This window comes from Castor canadensis, chromosome 2, assembly GCF_047511655.1.
Source record: "Castor canadensis chromosome 2, mCasCan1.hap1v2, whole genome shotgun sequence".
Classification (NCBI taxonomy): domain Eukaryota; kingdom Metazoa; phylum Chordata; class Mammalia; order Rodentia; family Castoridae; genus Castor; species Castor canadensis.
The window spans coordinates 61,583,574-61,609,506 of record NC_133387.1 but is presented as its reverse complement, the minus strand read 5'-3'; the positions used below and the strand labels follow the sequence as shown (position 1 = coordinate 61,609,506).

At 33.6% G+C, this 25,933-nt stretch overlaps 1 protein-coding gene across 2 annotated transcripts in view; it reads right to left on the bottom strand.

Moving 5' to 3' along the window:
- Nucleotides 1-2,315: 2,315 nt before the first annotated feature.
- Gnat3 (G protein subunit alpha transducin 3) overlaps nt 2,316-25,933 on the bottom strand; it is a 45,841-nt gene continuing 22,223 nt past the window's right edge. For both annotated transcript variants that reach the window (XM_020178629.2, XM_074064885.1), the window contains exons 4-8: nt 21,499-21,656; nt 16,646-16,774; nt 9,515-9,644; nt 9,191-9,344; nt 2,316-6,330 (exon numbers count right to left, since the gene is read on the bottom strand). In XM_020178629.2, coding sequence (XP_020034218.1) covers nt 6,140-6,330; nt 9,191-9,344; nt 9,515-9,644; nt 16,646-16,774; nt 21,499-21,656 — 762 coding nt within the window. In that variant the 3' untranslated portion in view covers nt 2,316-6,139. The remainder of the gene's footprint in view (nt 6,331-9,190; nt 9,345-9,514; nt 9,645-16,645; nt 16,775-21,498; nt 21,657-25,933) is intronic.

The following is a 25,933-nucleotide window of genomic DNA, read 5'->3' as shown; positions in this document are numbered from 1 at the left end:
TCAGTGTGTTTTGTCCCCCCTAGGATGACAAGATATGATCTACCAGGCTTAATAGTGAAATGCTGCCCTTGTAAAAACTACCAGAGGCAATGTTCAGAGCCTGTCTTCATTCTGGGAATAAATAGTACTTTTAATAAATAACGCTTTTAGGCCATCAATTTAAATTTGGATAGGAAAGAGAATTACAATTTTAAATCATTTTAAGTCATTTTTCAAATATTCATTAAAAATGCCCCCCCCCCCCTTTTTTTTCTTTCTTTGCAGTACTTGGGTTCTAACTCAGGCTTCATACTTGCTAGGCAGGTACTCTACCACTTGAGCCACTCTGCCAGTCCTATCCACCTCCTCTTATTAGCTTTGTTTCCTTTTGTTAATAATTATACTTGCTATGATATCAGTTTGCAATATAAATTGCTTATTGTGTAGGTTGATCTATGATGATTGGTGGGTAATAAAATGACCACCTAAAATAAATAATTGCTCAATTTCCCACAGATGGGTGGTGCTAGAACTGGGACTTAAAATCATGTCTTCAAATCTAGCTCTGCCTTCTCTATAGGGACTATTTCACTTGTCTCAGAAGGAAAAATATACTTCAGGAGAGTTTTATCTCTCAGGTTCACATGAAATACCTGATTAGTAATTTGCTGTTGAAATCTTATAGTTTAGTAAACTTCTAAGATGGCAAGATATTGAATGTAACTGTCCAAGTATTTCCCCTACTGTTTTAAGCTTGAAAAAATCCTAGGAAAACACAGCAAAAGCAATATGTTCACTGGTTAAGATCATGAAGCAGTCATAAGGTAAAAAATATCTTTTCTTTACCTGTTACTAGGTTCATGGCTAATAGCCCAATATCAAAAGGCAGGTTAACAAGAGAAAAACAATCGAATTTGTTTAATTAAGTAAATTATCTATTTACTTAGTGATATATATTTATTTATTTTCATTATATTTTTTTTTACTGAACTGAGTATTGAACCCAGAGCCATGTGCATTCAAGGCAAATCCACTGCCACTCAGCCACACCCCAGTCCTTTAATACAAGTTTTATGTGAGAAAGGATCCTTCGGAAATGAAGACCCAGAGAAGGCTGGACAGTTGTGTAGAAGTATGACTTGTTATAATAAAGTGGGGAGAACTTAGCAAGGCCTATTTTTTAATACTCTTCTTGGTATCTTTATGTTTGTACTCATTTTCAGTGGGTGTAGGAAGAACCCACCTGGAATGAGGGTCTTATGAACTTTCGAGGAAGGTCAGACAATTCTTTCATGGCCTGCTTCAGAGAACAATGATGGAAGCGGGTCACTGAGACCTTCTTAATTCTGCTGTTTTCTCAAATACCAAGGAGCCATATTTTGAGGTATTATGCTTTTTTCATATTTATTAAGAGAATTATGAAAAGAGCAAGCATTTGTGTTTGTCATTATATAATATAAATGATTGTATACATTTTATAATAAAATTGTCTATCTTTTGTTTCAAAAGTTGGAGAGGAATGTGCTACTTGATGAAGGAATCAAAAAGAACACCACTATATATGTGAATACGGATATTGAGGGATTGATTATTTATGGACTGACAGAGACTCGTGGGCTCTATCTCTTATGGAAATAAAATTATTTCTTTATTGGTAAATCTCACATTTCCTGTGCTTTATAAAAATATGCACTTCTACAAGAATATTTTAAGTAGAATAAAATATTCAAAGTTTTAATTGAATAAAATAATTATAGTATAGATCATCCCTTTCTCTTGCATTCTTTTGGAATGCAAACTTCTTTTGGAAGTTTGTATGGCAAACTTCCTCAAGCTGATTCTAAGTACAATAATCTAGGGCTTCCCTCTTAATGCATTAATATATGTATATCTTTTCCATTTGTCTTGATATTTTAATAGCATTTCATATTTGACAATTTTTCTTTTTCAGAAGAGAAAACTTAAGGCAAGATACAAAAAATGATTTTCAATCACATCATGTGCTTGGTTTTGTAACAATATGACCATTTTAGAAAATATAAATGTCTTTCAGATAAAATAATAGCTTTGCCTGTGGTTTTCATATATTATTCTTTATCTGAAAGGTGTAATAATTAGGGGGCATTACTTTCCCTATGAAGTAAATTAGGGCCTTTTCTTTTCCTTTTTCTTTTATGTGAGTCTATTTATTACTTAACCAGTATGGCAAATGTAGCTTAAAATAAAAATTGTGCTATTACTAACGCAAAAGGTGCTGCCAACAGTGGTGAAGTAGTGGTTGAGGAGAGTTGGAATAAGAATAATGGAAAGGCTCATGTTTTAGCAGAATGGAATTTTACTTTGATTTATTGAAACGACACACATTAATAAGCAGTCAAACGATTACAACTCATAAAACATACTAGCTATCAGGCATCAAATTATTTTTTCTTCTACTTGACATGGTGAGTTAATCTGAGTTTGAAACAATATACAGATTAATGGAAAAACATGCTTTATAGAATAAATGGCAATTTAACAATTGAGTTGAAAAACACATGATGTAAGTGTGCCCCCATGTGGCTATAGAATAATTTGTAAGACTGTCAAAAAACCATGAGTGAAAAGAGCTTTTATTGGTTATATTTTTAGTGAATAATTGCTCCATCCAAAGCAAAGAGTTGTCTCCTATTTTTTTAAAATTGGTCCTGGTTACAGAATTTATAATTTCTTTCATAATTCTTGCAGATATTTTATATTTAGTGTTTACACACTTTATCTGCATGTCTATCTATTGTTCTGAACTGGTAAAGATATAAAAATCAACATCTTGTTTTTCCTCATGTTTCAGTATTTGGTTAAGTAAGGAACGAGTAGTTCTTTGCAAGTATTTTAAAATACATTTTGTGGCTAAAGAGGATGATGTTCCTGGACAGTTCCATTACCTAAAAAACTTGCTTGCCCATTTATGTGATGTGCTTGAAGTCTTATTTGTTTATAAATTGGGTTAATCAATAGAATTTTGGACATTTTTAATAAATATTAACATTTCCACAGAATTTGAAATGTTTTTTTCATAGAGATTTTTTATAGAGTTGGCAACGTTCATAATATTTTGACATTAAGATATTATTATTCCATTAGTAATCCTCTACATTTATTGCTGTCACTAATCCTAACATGCAAAGTCTTATGTACTGACCAATTCAAGTGTCAGGAAAATCTCTGTAAGGATTACTTAAGAATGACCTTAATAGATAAGCCTACAAAGATTGCTCATTTATTGCAGTGTGTCTGTATGGGTAAACCATAGATGTGAATGACTTGGGTGTGTAAAAAGTGTAAAGCAAGAAAGATTAGGGGAACATCTCAAATAATAAATGAAGAAATGAAATGAAGAGAAATCTCAAGTAATAGATGAGGAAAATGTCAGTATAATCATGTTTGAATGTGTCTGAGTGCTATTCATTTTTATTTGCTTGAATGTCTTTCATTTGTTTGAACATGTGATTGAACAGCAAAGACCTAAGACTGCCTCTTTGGGATACTTTAAAGTCAAGGCACTGACTGTTCAATTAGAACACTGAATTTCCAATTGAAATGGTTGTTTCCATTTTAACCAACTTTAACATTGCTGTTCTCAGGGGAAATTCAGGCAAAGCAAATATTTCCTTATTTTCATTTTGTTACTTTCTTTAATTAGCCCATAATACTGTGCATCTACTCCAATTTTTTATATTAAAAACAAAAAAGTAAGATGACAAATAGATTCAATTTTAGAGATTTCAGTCATAAGAGAAATAATATAAACCTTTATTGTTTTTCTCTATTAAAATTCTGTCCCTTTATAATTCACTGTTTAGAATGGCAATAGTTTATTGTGAAGTTAAGGTTTTTATAAGTTGAAGTGAACTTAGGTAATTTTCAAAGATGTCAAGCTAACTTCCATTTTTGGTTGGTCATTTAATATTGTTTTTAAAGTTATCAAAGAACAATGTATTTTTCTTAAGGAAATATTGATGATTTTCATTTTTTACCCAGGTAAAAATGAGTTATATATTTTTAAAACACAAATTCAACTATTTTTTACATCATTTCCATCTAAAAAAGGAACAAAAAAAATCAGAATTGAAATCTAAATAGCAATAATAGTAATCAAATAATAGATTCTTTCCCTTCTGGAAAATTCTCCACTCGTTGGTGGAAAAAATAAGTTAAAGTAGACTAAGGGGGAGGGGAGACAAAGCAGTGGATTAAATCACAACATTTGTAATCCTAATTTAAAATCACATACCATTGAATATCTCCTAGTAAAACACTTACTTGTTGTCATGTAGGTATTGGTTCTTATTCAGAAAATATTATTCCTTAACTAAAGTATTGTTTGTGATTTTTTTTGTGCTTGATTTGTTATACTTCTTAATAGTTTATATTCTGCAGAGGAATTTCAAATTGATTTTAAATATACTTTCTTTTTCATGTAAATGTATTTGTTTTTCCTCCTTTATGTTTGGGGGAGAAAGCCACAGTTACTCTAGTCAAAATTACTTATTGTGTTATGATCATTCCTATGTGTTTAGAATGGAATGTATTTATACAACAATGACATCACTATAACGAAGGACAGAGCCACCCAAGCCCACCCGAACTTCTGACTGACAAATTGCTTATTTTTTGTTCCCTGTGTCTCTCCTAGCTTGTAAAATCTAATGTAATCTCTCTTCACAACTATTCTAAATCATATGCCCTGACTTAATAGACTGACTTATGTAGCCTTTTGCAACAGTGTAGAAGGATAAATGATATTGAGATATACTTTAAGAGTATATTTTATAAGTGATAGACACTTTAAAAAGAAAAACAATTACTTTTTTGTCTTCATAAGTAGGATTTAGCTTGTACAGCACCAATTTATCTTTGAAGAAGTAGGCTTGACTACAATATTCAGAATGGACCATTCATACTAATAAAGAAGTACACGCTTACCTGCTCGTTTCTACTTCCCACTCATATTCCCAATACACAAACCAATGCCAAGATAGCAAATTATTTTTTTCTCTTACAGACTGGTACTGTTATCCCAAAATCTATGAGGTCATCAGTTTTAATTATGTTCCATGCCACTCTGAAATAAAATGTGAGGAATACTCCATTGAAAACTATCATTCAGGTATTTTATAATGGGTACTCGAACATACACTTTCTCTTCTCTTTTACTAGAATGGTATAAAAAGATGTATTACTGACATTTTTAACTCTAAGGACAAATTTGACACTATTTTTGTTTTTGGTGATATTGGGGTAGGAACTCAGGGCCTTGCACTTGCTAGGCTCTACCACTTGAGCCATGACATAGCCTTTTTGGCTTTTAAAATTACTTTTCTAATAGCATTGGTGATTATGCCCAGGTCAGCTTGGACCATAACAGTCCTATTTATGCTTCCTGTCCGGTTGGGTGGGATGATAGGCATGCCCCTGCACCCAGCTTTTATTTGTTGAGATGAGGGTCTCATGATCTTTTTGCTCTAACTGGTCTTGAATCATGATTCTCCCGATCTCCCATTCCTGAATAGATAGGATTGTAGGCATGACCCATGATGCCCAGCCAGACAGTAATAATAGTTAAGGAAAAATATGATAAAATTACATATATTTATTTTTCATATGTAATAATATAAACAAGAATACGGACAGTGGACATTTAGATTGCAGTTGCTAAACTGAGGGGTAGTTGACTGAGAAAATGTTTTGCGCTATTTATGAATTGTCTCTATACTATAGAAATGGTTACATTATTAATAAAAATGAATGCATCTCAAAATTTGGCCAATAAAAATGATATAGAAGACTGATTTTTCATTATTCTGTGACTAAAAATACGTCACTTGTAGTTTATTTCCAAGAAAATTGAGTGTCACTGATGTATACTGTTATAGTTATCAAACCAGATTAGCTTTTAGACCAAGGTCATTAGAAACCCCATCCTTCATGTCCCAAAGAAATCTTACAGTTATCAAGATGCAGGTTCCAGTATATTAAAATTTTGTGTGAGAACTTTTTTGCTTCATATTGCTAGCTATATTACTAGATAACTTATTATCTATTCAACTAATCATACAGCCCCTTTTCTTTTACATCTTAGAAAGAGCACACGAGCAATAGTGGAAAAGAAAAGGACTGACTAGAATAGCCCACAGTCCTTCAGATTCTCTTTGATTATTATATCTGTAACAGCGTCAAACACAAACTTGACATTTTGGGTGTCAGTAGCACAGGTCATGTGGGAATAAATTTCCTTATCTTCTTTTTTTAAATTCAGGTCTAGAAACTGGTTTTTTATGTAGTTCCCTGCATCTTCAAATGTATTTGGCCCTTGAAAACAAAGCAAAATAAAGTTAAAGAAGTAAACATTAATGACGTGTTACAAAGAATAAAACTATAAATTATATCAGCAAATCTTTGTATGATGCTATTTGATGTACCAAGTCTTGCAAAATCACAATGGCAACAGTCAGTTATCAGGAATTTGTGTAGACTCTTTTTGGTGTTAGAGACTATGTCTACCTCACTGGGGACTTGTGGGGGCTAAAATGTAAACTGTATCAAAAAGCTTACCATTCAGTAGAAATGCTAACAGGTTTACATATGAAAGTAAGAATACAAACCCATATATACATCAAATGCTGTGTGTTTGTGTTCCCATGGGTGTGCATGAGTTTCAACAGAAACTAAAGGAAAAAGAATGGCAATGATAGATGACTAGGTGAAGAAAGAGGTGGAACTTGAGAGATAGTTTAGAAAGTTGTAGAGAAAAAGTATGAAAGAAAGCACAAATCTGTAGTAGGAATAGCCTGTACCTCTAGGTTTGGGGGCAGGGTTGGGAAGTGGACTGAAGAGGTGAAGCATCTGGTCAAATGGAAAAGAATGACTTTGATAGAGGAATGCATGAATCAAGTAGAATAGATGGCATGACATATTATAAGCATGTTGTTAAGTAAACAGGAGCTGAGGTAAGAGATGGAAGGCTATTAAGAGCAATTTCTTACTCATGCTTTAGTACAGCAGTAGATGAAAGCTATGATTGAGAAAGTTTGGTAGCATGACATACAGTGGGTCAATTGGGGAAAAGCACAAATAAAATAGGCAGGCTAGCAAATACAGGGCAGAAACATGTGACCTATAATTGGCTTTATAGAAGAATATGCCTTGTAGAACTCAACAGAGGAAGCACCATAAAATTTTCCAACATAGTAAGATTTTGTTTCCATTTTATTGTTGCTAAAATTAAGATTCTATGAAGAACAATCTTCAAATCCATATATCATGGTTGGCCTGAGTGTGGCTCAGTGGTAGAGCTCTTGCTTAGCATGTGCAAGGCCCTGTGTTCAATCCCCAACCCTACAAAAATTTTTAAAAAGATTTAAAAAATGCAAATAACATAATAAAATAAAATTAAAATTGTATGATGTGGCTAAAGTAAAAAACACTGGCAAAATCTGATGTTGGCAAGAGTATGAAATCATAGGAACTCTCATTCATTGCTGGTGAGAATACAAATGGTACAGTCCCCTTGGAAGGTAGTTTGGCAGTTTTTAACACTGCTAAATATTGTCTTGCCATGCAATTCAGCAATTGTAGTCCTTATGTATTTACCTAAAACCTCATGTTCATATAAAAACTTAAATGTGGATATTTAGAGCAGCTTTTGATTTTCAGAATTATCAAATATTGGAAGCAACCAAGATATTCTTCAATAGATGAAAAGATAAACAAGCTGTAAAAACAGATCAGTGGTTTCTAGGGATTAGAAGTAGAGAAGGTATAAATAGGTGGAATTTAGAGGATAAAAATCCCCTAAGTAATAACATAATAATGCTGTAGTTTAGAACTGAAATGTGCCCCCAAAGCCCATGTTACAGGCTTAGTACTCATTTTGGTACTGTTTGAAAGTGGTGGAAACTCTAAGAGGTAGCCTAGTCGGAGGTCTTCGGGTCACTCAGGATGCGTCCTCAAAGTGGATTGTGGGACCTCATCTTTTTCTGTTTCTTTTCACTTCTTGGCTGCCTTGAAGTGAATAGGCTTCCTCTGCCACATACTCTTGCTGCAGACCCAAAAGCCACAAGACACTGATAATGGACGCATGGAAGCCTCCAAAACTGGGAGCCTTTTTCCTTGCATGTTGATTTACCTCAGGTATTGTTTACAGTTAGAGAACTGTGAATAACACAGGTGGATCTATGGCATTCATTTGATAAAAGATATAGAACAGTACAACACAAAGAATGAACCCTAATTAAACTGTGGACTTTAGTCAGCAATGTATCAACATTGGTCCAACAATAATAACATATATACCACATCAATGTAAGATGTTGATAACAGAGGAAACCAAGGAAACGGGACAAGCAAGGAATATATGGAGACTCTTTGTACTTTCTGTTCAAAGAATTCATTTCTCTATAAACTAAAAACTACTGTAAGAAATAAGCTCTATTGCTTACAAATAACCCTTAATTATGTCAGCATGTAATTAAAACTACAAAGTATAGCATTGCACTTGCATTTAATCACATGATAAGGTATGAATATTATAAGCAATATCTTTATAGAATAATGACATATGCCCTAATTATAAATTAACTAGCATAGATAACTATTTTTGACAGAATACCGTGTTTCTAGTTCATCTGTACTATCCTAGTGGAATTGGATTTGTACTTTTGCTTATATCATAAAATATTTCCATTTTGTATAACTTTGTTAACAATAGGACAACCAAATATTTATAAAAACAGAAAGTTGTCTCTACAGGTAAAGCAACCCTTTCTAGGAACTTGACTTTGATAGTCACTGACTAACAGGATCAGCACTAAAATTCTGGGACCTAGTGAAACCACAAAAAGGGAAGTGCTATCATTCTCAGATTCATTCATCCTATCTATCACAATTTAGACATTGTAGAGCCACTGAGAGCTAATACAGCATAACAAGTTTTCATCAGGATGTACATTGAAAAATGCTTATTTGAAATAAAATTTACATTCCTATTATAATGTTGAAGATAACACAGTTTCCAGTATCATTGACACATCTTATAGACGTGGATCATATTCATGATTTAAATGTGATCTTATGTCTCACCCTCACAAACACTAAATGTTAAGATCCACCTGGGAAAGTACATGTCTATAGAACAACTGATGACTGGAGAACTGAAGGACGAGAATCTTACCAGTATATTCTGGAAAGCAGATGCTGAGATGCACCTTGGCAACTTTTTCTTGAAAGAGATCTTTTTTATTAAGAAACAGGACAATGGACGTGGTTGCAAAATACTTGTGATTACATATGCTATTGAACAGGTGGAGACTTTCATGCATTCTGTTCTGTTAGGAATAAAAGATGAGAATGTGTAGAATTGTTATTTACAAATAGTGAGAGTTGGTAACATAAACTTTGTAAGGCATTCATTGAGTTGGGAAATGTGGTAGCAATATTTATTGGACAGCACAGATATTTGTTTTTTACCTTGGCCTTGTTTTTCATTCACACTTACCACTTCTTCATCTTCAACTAGGACCATATCATAGGCACTGAGTGCTGCACAAAATATAATGCATGTCACTCCTTCAAAGCAGTGAATCCATTTCTTTCTCTCTGATCTCTGTCCACCGACATCAAACATTCTTTAAAAAAATTAAATGAATAATGAATCCTTCAAATTTTACATATAGGTTAAAACTTAACATTATAAATGGAAGTGCCAATATATTTCAAACATATTTTTTTGATTTGTTGTTGATTATAAAATAAACCTTATTTTATTAACTTACAACTAAAGAACTATAGAAAAAGAGAAAGTTCTCTTTTTTTTCTGTTTTCATGCAGAAGAAAGTAAAATAATTCCCACACTGATTTTGAGCAACTGAAAAATTTAAAGCCGTTTGGAGTTTAGTAAAAATTTGTATGTTTATTAGCCTTAGAAGACTTTGATCAAAACTTCCCTGTATTTCCTAGGATGGACAGAAATGAAAGAAGAGTAGAAGTTTCTGTTGTTCCAATACTATGATTCCTACCTGTTCTCTTATCTCTTCCTACATTGATTTATTTATTCAAACAATTATTGTTTGCATTCTATGGTGCTACAACTTCTTATAAAAGAAGATATGATCACTGTTTCTAAAGAGCTGAATGGTAGAGAGAAAAATGAATAAGTGATGACTAAAATCATCACTCTGCTCCACCCTTCAAATTTTTTTAATTAATTTTCTAGAATATTGGGTTTCATTATGACATTTTCATACTTTCATATTATGTATTTTTATCATATTCACCCACTATATTTTAACAGATAAGAAATTCTGTAGTTCTGGTTTCCTCTGCTGCTCTAATTCCCAGGGTTTACTTCATGGAAAACCAACTGCTTATGGAAGGAGGACAAAGACAATTGGATGAATAGCATATTTGTGCTCATTGTTCAATTTCCACAGTAGAAGTGGCCATGCTATAGGAATCAAATTCTTAGGCACATTGGTATAATTCTCTCAGGTAAACAAGAATTGAATTTGCTCAATTAGCATTTGCTTTTGAATCTCCTTTCATCAGCTCTTATGCCCAACTATCCATTTCTCTCTATTCTGATTGGTACATTCTATCACATTTATATTTTCAATCAGTATGTTCACATATTAAAAGAGAGGAAATCATTCTTCTTAGGGTGATTTTGAATAACTGCTCAAATTTCTTGCATGGTGACTAAATACTTAAAACTCATAAAAAAATCTTATTTCTCTCATGTTAATAGTTTTATTTTGTTTTGTGTTTGGTAGGGAATCCCTAGTAAATAAAAGCAATGATAAGAATTATCAAGGTACAGGAATTCTAACTTATGATTTCTATGTAGGACATAAATTTCCAAGGTAAAGGAAAAAGGAACCTAGTATACTTCCTACATATTTATTTTCTTGAAATATACTTTCTTATATATTCATTAATACAATGCCTCAAATGGATATACTCAATGAGATGAGAATCAAAGAGAAAAGAGCCTCACTGGCTCACTGGCTATATCCTTACATTCTCTGAGGATTTAACTTCTTTGTAACCTACTAGTGATACATTAATGCCAGGAAGAATGTAGCTATTCTACTCTTCAGGTAAATATAACAACTGTAATAAGTAATAATAAAATAATACCTTAGAGTTGGATACAATTCATATTGGAATTGTATGCTCTCCTTGAAAAGTAAATTCATGTCTAGACTTTTATTTGTTCCTGATAACAATTCTCTGTGTCAGAGGGAAAATATTACTATACCCACTTTACAAGTGAAGAAACTGAGCATCTGAGAAACTAAGTGGTTTGCTTCCAAATTCACAATTGGTAAGGAGTAGAGCTTAGGCAACATGACCCTTAGTCCAGTGTTCTTTCAGCATATTATGCAGCTTCCAATAAACATGTTTTAATAAGCTTAGCTTTCTCTCAAGGAAGGGAGGACAAAGATTAATCAGCCTTTATTCATATTGATAAAGTGGCTCCTAAAACACTATCCTAAAACACTTATGACTCACCTGATAAGCAACACTGGTTTTGTACAGATCAACATAGCACACATAAGCATTTCTCTAATGCCATTTGCTATTGATTGAACTGAAATGCTCATTAGCAAATGAGAGCAAGGGCCAGAGTTTTGCTTTTATAGTGAATCTCCTGGATATCATGTTGCCTCTAAGAAGAGTTAGATTTTGTATCACCATTATGGTAGTAATTTATTTCACATATATTTCTTTTCAAATTTAACTTTTTCTCTTAATTTGATTTTGTACCTATTTTATAGAGATTCAAATTTTTACAAATTAAATTTATTATTTATTAAAATAATATTGAAACTTTCAAAGTGGAGTATTTATTTGTATGTTTGACTATAGAATTATTCTCCCATAGCAATCATTCTGTGAAAAACAAACTTAAAACCAGAGAAACATACATGTTTGCTGCCTGAATGTTTAGAGTGATCAAATATAGTAGACAGTCAATAAGAATGGGCCTGCCTAAATATTCATAGTTCCCTGAATAAAGCTTTTAGGATGCTGAATGGAACTTATAGACCTAATTTTGGGTAATTTTTTTTTTTTTGCTTTATTTAGTAAATTTTTGAGAGGAAGGTTAATAGCTATTTCCTGAAGTCTATTGTTTAAGTTAGGATTCTTGAAATCAAAAGAAAAGTTGTGAAATGATTGATTATGATATAGCTAAAATTAACAGACCAGGCTTTTAAGTGACAGCTGAATATTGATTTTCTGCTAAATTGGCCTAGGCATTAATATAGGGCAAGCCATGAAAGTTACATGAGTTTTTAGATTAAACAGTTTACTAAAGAGTTGAGTTTTTAAATTCTATTTTAAGCAATTGGAAGCTATTGGGTTTTTATGGTCTTATGTTAAAAATTTGGTTAAATATCTGAACACTGAAAATTACTTATGCTTTATATTAGAATAGATTATTATGAAATAATCTGCTCTTTATAATTTGTACAAAATAATTTTAGGCTAACTAAAATCAACAGTGTTTCTGTAGCTAATTTATGTTAGATGTCTTTGCTCAAACAATATGTGTGAAAAATAGCACCATTTCTAACATGTTCTAGTATATATTTGACCACATAAAAATAAGTTGTAATCTGAACAGGAATTTATTTTGAGCTATTCTGTTGAATGGGATTTATTTAATTTGTTTAGCTCATTAGAGTTGGTATAATTTCTTAAGATGGCTACATATGAGAGAATCAACTGATGAACCTGTGTTGTCACTACATAGTATAGCAAAATGGCCCAATTAAATCTTTCTCATGTGCTTAGTTCTGAAAATAGAGAAGGATAGGTACTTACAGACATCAAGGATATTCACAGAGGTCTTTCTAAATCCCTTAATGACTCTTGTTTTTAAAAGGAATCAAAAGGGCTTATAACCATTGGAACCATTGTCTCCAAATCTGTTTTACTATTACTTATTTTCTACTGAACACTATATTATGGATTTGTAATTTTAAGTGCTCACTAGATAATTCTGTGATTATTCCATAATGTAATTTATAAAGTCATTGAAATAAGTTTTACCATTAAATCAGATAGAATAATATCATGTACTATTTTGGTAATATTAGTGTTTGCCATACTTGAAGCAAATATATAGTATACATGAGTTAATGTATGTGGTCTAGAAAATAACAAAGTTTATTTGAGATGTAGTTGCTGGGTTCACAAGTAGCCTCAATCCTAAACTGAGGTGACTCATGTCCCACACAAGTGAACATAGTGAGCATTATTCAATTTCATATTTCAGGAAAACTGTCATTTCTTTCACATCACAGATAGGCTGCTTTAACATTCCTGAACACCGTTGCACTAAATTTACAAAATTTTAGGCTCTATGTTGTAATCATTGCCAACCTTTGTTCCTTAACTCTTAAATAGTTTACTTTCAATTCTGTTTTTTAATCATGGAACATTTAAGGGAGAAATTTACTTTTTTATAATTGAAAGTTACTTGTAGATTTACTTCTGAGTAACTTGTTCTGGTGAATTATTCTGTAACAATAGAAAGGTTTATATTTGCATTGTATTTTTTATTTATGTACCACTTTAAATATGTGTAAAAATGAGTTATCAGTTTCACAGATGGAGCTCTGGTTTCTTAAGGACTGTAAAGTAATCTCCATTAAGTTAGATTATGTAGCAAGGATGATACACTACCTTGGCAGAGAAGTTTTCATTTTGCTGTTGCTATTTAAAATTCTAGCATTTTCTAATTTAATATGTAAATTAAGTCTTCAGTTTTAAATAGTCATAGGATGACATTTGCTATATGAATACAAATCAATGCTACTGTTATATATTTTAACACCTGGGAAATTGCTGAAATAAAGTTGGAAGGTATACTATTTTATGTTTCTGATATTGAAATACAGAATTTTAGACTGCAAAATCCTATGTACACTGGATAATTCTGTTCAGTGATTCAACTGTGAGAATTTGTTAAGTGATTAAATATCTCAGTTATGTGACTAAACTTAAAATGTTTTTAAATGATTTAAAATAGCCTATTGTGAAAATGTCATTTAAAAATATTTTGTATCTCACAAAAAGCTGTCATTTTTATTCTCCCTTTCTCTTCTCTCTGGAAAGAACTATAAGTTACCAACAACATTGGAAGAAGCATTTACTCTGCAGAGAAGGAATGATTTTCACCCCAATTTATCTAATAACCTATTAGTGATACAAAGTATAAAAAATTTGGTTTTGAAAGACAAAAAATGCACTTCTATGTAAGACTTTGTAAATGTTTTAACTCTTGTTAGCCTCCTTTTCTTGATTCTTTGTTACATAAACATAGCAACGCTTAGTTAATCATGTTACATGAAGGTGTAAACATTGTGTACATAGAGAACTTGACACAGTATACTTATTCAGAAAAGTTGACTATCTGGTGACTTTGTTCTAGTCCCTTTGGTAAGCACTGGAGGTAAACAGACATGGCCCCTAGCATCCTAAAGCTCAGGGAATATGATGCAGAAACAGAAACAAAAAAAGAAATGAATAAGGAAGCAAGGCAACTCATATATTAGGAACTCTATAAAAAAGAGGAAAACAGTATGGTGGATTACCATTAGCATGGAGATGGCTCTGACTGGCATGGCAAGAGAGAGCTGTTTATTTACATTTTCTCCAACACTGCACTTAGAAACATAACATTAGTAGGCAGAGGTGGGGGTATTTATGCCACCAAAATCAAGGGCTACACATTGCCCACCCCGCCTCTCTCACCCCACTGCCCTAGAAAGCCTGTTGTTAAACACATTCTATCACATTGCTGGGGTTGGTAGTGACAAAGATATGCAGGGGTGGTAGCGTTTGATTTGGGATCTCCATGATAAGAAGATAGTCCTTGTTGGGGGGATGGGAGGAAACACTTCATGCAGAGTGCAAAGGCCTAAGGCCCAGAATGTCACAGAGCAGATAAGATAATTTATAAGTAATCACTTATGAGAAGGTAGTAAATTGGTCAGGGTTGTAGGGAGTTACCAGAATTATGATTTTTCAGATATTCAAACAGTGATATTAACTCTCAAAACTTGTTTACCATCCAGATAATCTGCAACCGAGAAAATTCCATTTATGTAAGATAAGATATATTAAGTTATAGAACACTCTGCTAGGACTTCACTTGATATAAACTTTACAGCAAACTTACTAGGTAAGTGTTCCTTAATTAGAGAATATGGGATTGGAATTTTGGACTGACAAACCTCAAGGCCCACACTCAGTTCTAGTCTGTGTTTTACTCAAGAATTTGGAGATGAGAAGGATGAATAAGACAGAAAAGGGAGTCAACAACAAAGCATTGTAAAAGTTAAGACAGGCAGAGGAAAAAGGCAATCTGTCCTGAGGTCCCAAAGGAAAACCCCAGAAACTGGAGCAAAGGCCAGGAGTCTGAGGATAGTTGTCAAAGAGGAATTATACAAACTGGAGCCAGGATTGATGAAAAACATTTATTGCATTTACCAAGAGAGGATGTTGATTCCAGTCTCTGCTTCCCCTTTGCCCTACTTTGTTCTTTGGCTCATCTTCCAGAAAACTGTCTATGGGTTTGAAATTTAGTGTGGAGTTTGAAGAGATTTCTTTCATATTAATTGAAAATATCTTGTCTGTATAATAAGTATTCTAATTAGATATCACATAGAACCAGTTTTTGTATTTTAAACATTTTAAAAGCTTTTATCCCACTAAAACATATTTTATAAGACTGACTAATTACCCTCAGTTGACTTTTAGGGAATAATGGCTATAAATAATTTATGTCAGTTTTTCTACCCTTTAACAATATTTCCATTACTGAATGCATGAAGGGCCTTAGAAATTATATTTTTATTGCTTTTTTTTTCATTATTAAAGTATACAACTAAAACCTGGTATTATTGCTTAATATTCTACCTCACCCACAATCCATAGGGCAAGGTGTTAAACTTTGTATGAATATGAATAAATATGTTTACCTGGCTCATGAAAAAAATTAAAAGAGAAAAGTGTTAAATATTAAGAGATATTTTTAGCTTTATATTATGGACATCTATTTCTTGATTTAGTCAGAGTGATTTTACAGTAGAATTTCTAGAAAGACCTTCATGATGCACTATCAATAAAATAATGATTCATTTTCATACCCAAATATGCTTCTAAAATATGCCTTGCTGTTTTAGTAAATAACATCACATTCAAATAGTTCTCTTTAACTATTTGCATTTTTAAGCTAAGAAAACAGATTTACTAGGGCTATTTCAAGCAAATAGAATAAGAAGTCAAAGGAAATAGGATTCCTGACAACTGTTGCTCAAAGACGATTTAAATATATTTCCTTTTTTCAAAAAAATCCAAAGAACCATGTTGGTTTTAAATATGAGGAGAAGGGAATCTACCTCCCACCTGATCAAGACAGAAGAGTATTAGCCTAGAAGGAAGGATGAGGCGAGGATGGGGCAGAGGGAGGCGAGGGACAGCAGGAGTAAAAGTGTTACCGAAAGCTAAGGATTGTCTGTCAGCAATCCCAGACTTTCACTGCACCTGACTCCATGAGGAACTATTGACCTGACACGCACTTCTGTATACACTTATAAGATGTGTGTAGTCATACCTGAAGTTCAAGTCTTTAAAGGAGAATTGAGTTTCAATGATTCCAGTCGTTTTCACTCGGGAATGGAGAACATCTTGCTCATTTGGCACATACTCAGGAGCTGTTATTCTGTCTAAATCATTAAGATAGCTAGTAGGAACAAAAGGAAATAACACATATTTGTATATTTAACTTTGTGGAAAGTGCCAGGATTCAGCACAAGTGAGTTTTCAGTTTAGTCATTAAAAATACTAAGCCCCGTCTCAGTGCTTTTCTAACTCTGCTTGTCAGAATTGGAAGAATTTGGTAGCTGAAGTGACACAGAGCTGCAGAGCATTGAGTATTGCCCACAACTAACTCTGGAGGCCTCTTCTAAGGGAAGCTAAGTCTTCTGAGCCCATATTTTATGAAGTTTATGTGATAAATTTCCTGGTATAAAGATAGTAAGATGAAAGAAAACTTCTGACAGGGCCATATATATGTGTATATATATATATTTAGCTGCCTTTCAAGGGAGTCACTAGACTTTCCTCAAAATTTTGTAGTTAGAATTTAGCCAATTTATTTTTTTAAATTTAAATTACAAAATTTTTTGGGCAGTACTGAGGTTTGCACACAGGGACTTGTGCTTGCTAGGCAGGTGCTCTACCACTTGAACCACTCTCACAACCCCCATTACTTCTAGTGATTTTTCAGGTAGGGTCTCATGTTTTTGCTGGGGCTGGCCCAACTGCAGTCCGCCTACTGATTCCTTCTGCCTAGTTGGGATTGTGGTGTGGCCCACCATACCAGATTATTTGTTGAAATGGAGTCTTGCTAACTTTATGCCTCAAGTTCCCAATCTCCACCATTCAAGCAGCTGGGATAACAGGTGTGCTCCTGGCCACCACGCAGTTTAGATTTCAAGAGAGTGATCCATTTCAATGTTGTCCTTTGAAGGTTGTTTGTTATTTTTGTGTGGGTTGCCCGGGTTAGCGCTCAACCATTTCTTTTAAGTGCCATGATGAAATCAAAATGGTCAATAAGAGAAGTACTTGGGTCTCTCTTGCTGGTCCCCACTGGACCTAGATCATGATATTGCTGATCTATTCCTCATTAATCACTTGTGGAGCCAGAAAGCCAAACTCACTCACTGTGCTTTCTTCTCCTTCCTCCATCAGTGTGCATTTAGTCCTCGTAGCCCTTCCGGAAGAATTTATGGAAACTCTCAGTCTTATAAGACTAAATGCTGTCTTTTTCCAACTCCCAGGACCTAGTTAGGGTGATGACAAGACTAAGTTTTATTCAGCTGTGTAGTCTTTGATTTATATTAAATTAGAGGATGGAAACTGCTCTTAACTTCTCCATGCTTGAAGCCAAATAATGTCTACAGATTAAAACAAGTGTTTTAATGTTTAAAATGTTTGAAAGGCACTGTTCTAGACTTTCAAACTAAGGCTTTTAGCATCTTAGAAATATAGCTATTTCTATGGCAATTTTAAATGTAAGTAATTATTACTTATCATAGTAATTTTTATGGTAAATTTGACTATTACATTGACTATTACATCCAGTAACTAACACTGGATGTTAGTTACTGTTCAAAAGTTGAATTTGTTTAGGGATTGAGATGCCTCATCATAGCGCACAATACCTTAAAAATCAAAGCTATTTTATCATTAACAAATAAATGCAATAGCAATGTAGGTAACTTATTCTTGCAGGATATTTCACTTTAAACTGAAACAAACTAAGATTGGACAAGTATCCTGAAGGGATTTGGTCAAGGACAAAAAGAAAAGCACATTTCAGAGATATCAGAATGTGGGAATTTATCATAATTATTTTATTCTAATACAGATTATTTTCTTGTGGCTGAGCATGGTGGCTCATACCTGTAATCCCAACTACTTGGGGGCAGAGATTGGGAGGTTCAAGGTTTGAGGCCAGGCTGAGAAAAAGGTTTCTGAGATTCCGTCTCAACCTATTAGTTAGGTGTGGTGGTGCACATCTGAAATCCTAGCTGTGTAGGAGGTGTAAGTAGGAAGAGCATGGTCTAGGCTGACTGGGGGAAATTCTTGAAACCCTATTTGAAAAATGACTTGAGCAAAAAGAGCCAGGGGTATGGCTCAAGTGCTGGACCACCTGCCTAGGAAGTATGAAGCCCTTAGTTCAAACCCTAGTACAGACAAGAAGAAAAAAAAAGAATACCAAAAAAGATTGTCTTCTTTAAAAATTAGTGATAAACCAAGATATAAACACATCAAAGAAAGTATTGGCAGATCTCTGCAGGTTTTAAAAATTCACTTTCTATTTGATCAAAGCAAATCTTTGGGGGAATTTCCAACTGATTATATCTATGTGACATGTTTAGTATTGGTCAGTCAGCTCATGCCTGAGTAAAAAAATAAATAAACATACCTACCAAAAAGAATTCATTTCAATGATAGTTAAATGAAAGCTTCAATAAAGACACTTTTATTTTTGTGTATAAATAGTTTGGGGTAAAGCAGAGGCATTAACAGACTGACAGATTTGCATTTAAAATGCTTATTTTAATAAACAAATCCAGGATTTGAGTGTTGAAGCTTGTAGTCTAAACTTAGGCCACGCAGAGGCCCTCAATACATTTGGCTCAAAGTACTCAAAGTGGCTGGATTCCTCTTTCCAATTATGTAGACTAGAATTCTCCTAGCAAAGCCCAGGCTGGCTCCAAAGCCTGTGGGATTTCAGTGGTGTGCTCGGTGGCCCCAATCAGTAAATTGTGTCATCTGAAGTATAACTTTGCTTGGTTGCCACCGCCATCTTGTTAGAACTGGTGGAACTCTCAGGCTGCTAGCCACAGTGCTCCTTTTCTTTACTGTGAATCCTCAACTTGGAAGATCGTGTGTTTACACACACAAAGGAAAGAACTGCTACAGACTTGCTGTATATGAAACAGACATGCAATATAATATCAATCTGATTTTATATTAAGGTAAACAACATAAATTCAATATTTGAAAAACTCTCTTAACTTTTGGAAGAAAGCAATGATCATTTGATACATTTTTTAAAGCAAACTTTTATTTAAGTTGCCCTTAAGGATACTGAAGAGCAGAAAATAGTTAATATTTTAATTTTTTGGTTTATATGCAAAGTACTTCCAAGACACAGGGAGGAACATAGCTTTCCTGTCTTTGCTGTTGTATAAATTAATCTGAGTAATCAAAAATGACTATGACATGGCAACATTTACAAAATCAATGCAAATAAAAGATTTTTAATTGTATTTAATTCAAAGAACAGGGAAATACTCTTAATTGAATTGCTAGTTGGGTAGAAAAAATATTTTAAGTACTGAAATAAAAGAAAAACTTAAAAGTATTTAAACAAAAGGATAACTTAAAAAAATTTAAAAGGATGATAAAATTTCCTTTTATTTGCCTGGCTTTAACTATATGAGTTGCAAATAGCTTTTGCTACCAAAGCATAAATAGTTCAATAAACACAATGACAGCATAATTTCAAGTACATTTCTTTCAACATTGTAAGGTAAAAATAATGGTTAATCAATATCATGTATCCAAAACTAAATGTATTAATTATAGCTGGCCCATCTCTGCTTATCTGCCTTTCTCTCTCTCCTCAGAACTTCACTAAGCAACATTTTATATTTTGTTCTGTAAGTTAGTTTCAAACTCTTTGTGACTGTTTACCAATGATTAGTGCAGGCAAGCAATGTTTTACTACACTGCAGAGATCCCTCTCGCTATTAAGACACTGATGAAAGTAGTTATGGAGTTTATGTAATCACAGAATGGCACCCAGGCTTTCCTCATCAGAGAGGAAATTTTGGAATTTGGAATCTACAATAATGATGATCACAGAAGACCGTCCCCTCATCCCTGTCAAATTTATATGGCTTGTTTTCTCTCCACAGTCGTTTTGCTCATCACTGATTAAAATCCAAAGCATCATGCAAGCTTGTTGTTCTGTCATAAAATGATCTTTTTTCATTTTTATATCACTTTTTTGTTTGTTTAATTAAGTGCTGCTAGCATGCTCTGTTGGCAGGCTCACAAAATGACTCTTTTATACATTGATAAGCATGGAGATAAATCAGAGTGGGTAATTAGATTATACCTGTGCACACATTCTTGCAGACATATAATGGTGAGATAGGTTAAGAACAACTTGCTAATTGGTGGGTGGCTCAAGTGGTAAAGGGCTTGCCTCACAAGGATGATGTCCTTGTACCCCAGTACCACATACACACACACACACACGCAAAAAGAGAATCACTTACTCAAGGGAAATTTTAAGTCACACTGATAATGAAATTATAAGTAGTATCACAACCTTCTGAATTCCTTATGGCCAATCAATGTTAACTAGATAATATTAACTGTGAAAATTATGTCATCTTTTTAGAGACATCAAAAAAAACCTCACAATATACAAATGTTTTGGAATTTATTGGTTATTTTCTTCCTGAATTTTCTATTTTACTCATCAATCCAGTGAGCTAAAGCATGTGTCACTAACAATTGTATCCTAGGAGACAATTTCAGTAGCATTAATATGGATGATATAGATTAATACAGACCAAAGCAAAGTGTGCCTAACACCAATCTGTGCTAATGTAAAGCACTGTGCATACTGGTTAGTTCATTTTAATCAAGAAAAGATCTGTGCAAACATACATTTCTCCTCAGGAAAGAAGTTTCCATAATTTTTTATATCTCAATTATGTCACCTTGTTCTTTTTATTTCTCTTCCATTTCTTTGTAGTTTTCTATAGTAAAATGTAAGGTCACTGACTTTCCTTACTTGGGTATACAAATGCACAGTTTGCAGAATTATAACCTTTTAAATGTTTGAACTGCAATTCGTGTCCAAGCGAATGCACTTACTAAGCTGCTGAGTCATTGAGTTGGTATTCAGAGGCTCTCTCAAAGCAGGCTTGGATTCCTGGATCTGCCCATAGCCGTTTTATGACCTCTGCCAGCTGAGGGGTCATGTCCCCGTCTTCTAGTGCATTTGCCATGGTACAGAGTTGTTGTTGGTCTTCCTAAAGCAAGGTTGGATTGAGAAGGACAAAAATATGTTATCTGGAATATGTGTTGCTTTTAAGAGAATAGTTTAATTTGATGATTTGTCTTATTCCTTTTGCTAATCAATAGAACTAAAGTTCCTGTGATAGCCGATTGATGCCTGGAAAAATTCTCTTTTACAAAGCCTGTAAAATATGATATGAGGAAATCAGGATGTTTTGGTGTATATCACTGACTTCTGAATATGCTTTCAAAAGGATAACAATAGTTTGGTATAGTTGGTTGAGGTCCCAGAGGTCAAAATACTGGGACAAAAGAATAATGAAACTGATCTAAACTGGCATTTTTGTCTTCTGTAGGTTATAGCTGTATATTTTTTTCAAGGAAAAATAAAATCTAAGTAAGAATAAGAGTAAAAATGGGAAATATGTTCATCATTATGATGATATATTTAAAATTTTAGATATCATTTTATTTGGCCTCAGATATTTCTTTATAGTCATGCTAGTAAGAAGCAGTAGGAATTTAGAAAAGTCACACAAAATTTGTGAATATCTTTTTAGGTACTGTTGACTATATATCTTTGAAGTATGTCAGAAGGGCAGAGGAGAGAACTGGTTAAGAAAGAAAGAGAAAAAATAGAAAAGCAAGTATTTTATTGGCCTTGCTAGGATGATTTTTGGAGGTTACAAGGGAAGAAGGAATAGAAGTTTACTGAGTAAATAAACTCAATTTACACAATTTATAGTAGTCCACAATCTGTTTAAACTAATACTTAAAAACTCTTATGACAAAAAACATTTTTTATAGATTAAGACTTTGAGTTTCAGAGTAATTAAATTGCTTGTTATTATAGCTCAGGCAAAGGAAGATTTGAGACTTAAATGCTAGTTGTCACACTCTAAACTTTATGTCCCAGCTAGCTAATAATCCTGCCAGTAAATTGTATTACAGCAATTTAAAAGGCAATTGTGTGAGTAGTATATATCTCACATAATCCTCACAATCACCATGAGATAGACACTGTGTTTGCTCCATTTACATGAATCGGATCTAAAACTCTTAAAAGCTTAATTTTCCAAACCAATAAATCCAGTAAGTGTCAAAAGGAGGAGTCAAGCCCAAATACCTTTTGTGTAATCTCAGGCTGCTATGAATGAAGTATGGTTAATGAGAACCTGCTGCTTTTCTGATAGGAGTCAATTCTTATCTTAAATTGACTAGAGGTTTATCCCATCATTTTAACAAAAATATGCTCAATGCATAAAAAGAGTATGTCTCTGTTGTTAAAGACCCTGCTAAGACTAAAAAGAACCTTATTTCACTTTTTTCATATTAAGCTTTTATTGTTAAAACCAAGCTGATCAGATGATCATTAGACCCAATACTAAAAGATTCAATCAAGGCTTGATTCCATTTTCTTGTATTAAGACAGGATAAGCTTTTAAAATCTTTCCCTGTGAGATAAATAGAGGGAACTGGACATCCAGTGAAATGTGATCCTGTCCCTTTTTCTGGCTATATCCTATTTGGCTCCTTCAACAACTAAAGTGCCCTTTAGGACAAATGATGCAATGAAACAGCTGCTTACACAGTTTTGTCCCTGAAGGGAACGACTTACATGCCTGGTCAGTGTTCCTTTATGAACCAAACTAACATACGTTTTTCCTTTCTTTTAAACACACCATTTAAAATCAAAATACACTTTACTTATACACGTTATGAATGGAGCTTTACTTTAAACTTTTAACAGTTGAAAATTCCTCCTTGATCACCCCTTCAATCCTGATACTTCCTCTAGAGGAAATCCATCCTAGGGGGTTAATTCTTGTTTCTCCGGAGTGTTATCTTTTTCAATTACTGCATACATCGATGGGATCTGTGGTGCTCCATGGTAATAAGCAAATGGGGTGCTATTAAAATATAATGTCAAACTTTGTAAAGGTTTTTTGTTTTTTGGTTGTTTGTTTTGCAAAACTTCCAGGTAACTCAAATGAGCAACTTGAATTTAGAAATCCTGGACGTAGATGTGAAGGCAATCTGAGTGCAATATTGCAATATATGTCACCCCATTGATCACCTGGGTTGTTGATTCATCTGATCTGGCTGTCTTCATGGATGTCCGCCTCCTCTCTCCTACTCCCTGTGCTTCTGTTAGAAAGCTGTGCCCTCTATTCAAGAGGACAACCTTTCCCCTAGAGGAGGACTGATCTTGGGTCACTAGTTTCCTGTTCCTCCCAAAGGACTAAAAAATGTTGGAGTTTTTTTAAACACTCTTACCTGGGCTCTATTTTCCTTAGTACCTTTCTGTTCTCATGTCAGCACAGACTCTGCCATACCTCCATGTGCCTCATGCCAATACCTGCCATTGTGCAGCAGTGGGCCAGTACTACCTAGATTTAGATCAATGCACAAATGCACATTCGTAATGCCTTACATCTGGGAATAGCTTATAAAACTTACACAGTCAACCTTTTCAAAACCAAACTAATGAGGACCTTCCCATTCTTTCTGACTAATTCCTTGTACATAAGGATCTACAGAGCTCCACACTCTGCTGTGCTGCCCTGTTGAAACAGCAGAGTCTTCATAAAAACTTGTTTATCATCAGGATTTCCTTTCCTGAGGACAAACAACATTTCCTCTCAGTTACTGCTGAGTGTTCAGTGTATCCCCTCAATTACTTAAAATTTTGCTTTTTTCTTTAGTAGCCATTATACTTCAATGAGAAAACCACTAACATTTTGTGTATGATAAAACTAAAGCATAGATTAAGTAACTTGTCCAAACTTAGAAAACCAGTGACTAAAACAGCTCATGTAAATTTTCTAGCAGGACTTTCTTTGAGTGACAATGTGCAAATAGTTATGTAAAAATATATATACTTATATAAATAAACCCAGTTAATTGGAACTCTGAGAGCCACTCATAGGTAGTGTTTAGCAATTAATCTGTTGAATAAACATTTTAAATCAGGTACAGAATGTATTAATCTTAAAATCAAATATTGAAGAATGTGATCAAAACTGCAAGAGTTTATATCAGTTGAAGTCAATGTATGAGCAAGAAAGTGTCTGATAACCATGATATTCTGATATTTTAGGACCTAGGTACTTCTAAGAACTCAAGACAGTTGCTTAGGGCTGCTTAAGTCACTCTGTTACACTGTTCATTTTACATTCATTGTAAATAAATTCTACTTTATTTTTAGTCAGCATGATGGCAGCAAGTAGACCATCTATTATTTTCACTCCACTTGAATATCAGATCATTAAAACTCTGAATCAACAAACCTCAGATCTTTTGTCAGGCTTGGTACTACCCACAAACACTGAGCTGTATGAAGCACATATATTTTAAAAAGTAGTAAATTTCTAACTTCCCTGACAATAATATATGGAATACTACAGAAGCAAATTCTAACATCCTTAAATCATTCTCAAAGGAATAAGAAAGGTGCAGCTATTTCAAGTTATTACTTCCTGGAAGAAACAAAAGAAAATAAATCATTAAAAACACACAAAAAAAATCTTTGCGTAAGGAAAAACCACTGAAATGGAAGTCAGGAGAAGTAGGTTTTGCCTTGAACTTCAGCTACTGGGAGTAAATCAAGTAATTTTTGGACCTTTTTTTTTTTCATCTTTAAATTAAGGGGTTATCCCAAGCTGGCTCTTAAAGGCCAGGGTACAATTCTAGGTCCTTAAGAAAAACCAGGGTCAGAGATAATTGAACTTCCTTTAAATAGAATATGATCACTATGTCATAGAATAATAGAGTGAGAGGTTTTTGGAGTTCAGTTCCTCCAGATTTCCCCTTTACATGTGAGTGGAGCCAAAGAACTAGGTAACATAACCAGAGCCATGTTGAGAGGAAAGCAGTGGGTGCATGTGAGGGAAAAAGAGGAGCAAAGTGCACCGTGGCCTTCTCTTCTATCCTAACTATACTGTTGGGGAACACTTGTTTCTGACAAGAAATCTATGAATTACTTTGGGAACAGTTCAACTGATACTCTCTGGCTGTTCCTAGCAAGGCCATGTGGAAATGGATAATTTCTTCCTGTGGATTGTACTTAATTACTCTTCTGGTGAGTGCGGCCAAGTATTGTCCCCTGGATGATGACATATGTTTCATTTGTCTACTAAAGTAGTTTTATGTGTTTGCATATAAACTATTGAATAGGGTTTATAATGTAGTATAGTATGAAATAATTATATAATATAAAATAGAGAAAATTAAATCATTTAGATGCTACCTTATAAACAAAACTATGACTACTTAAGATATTTAATGTAAT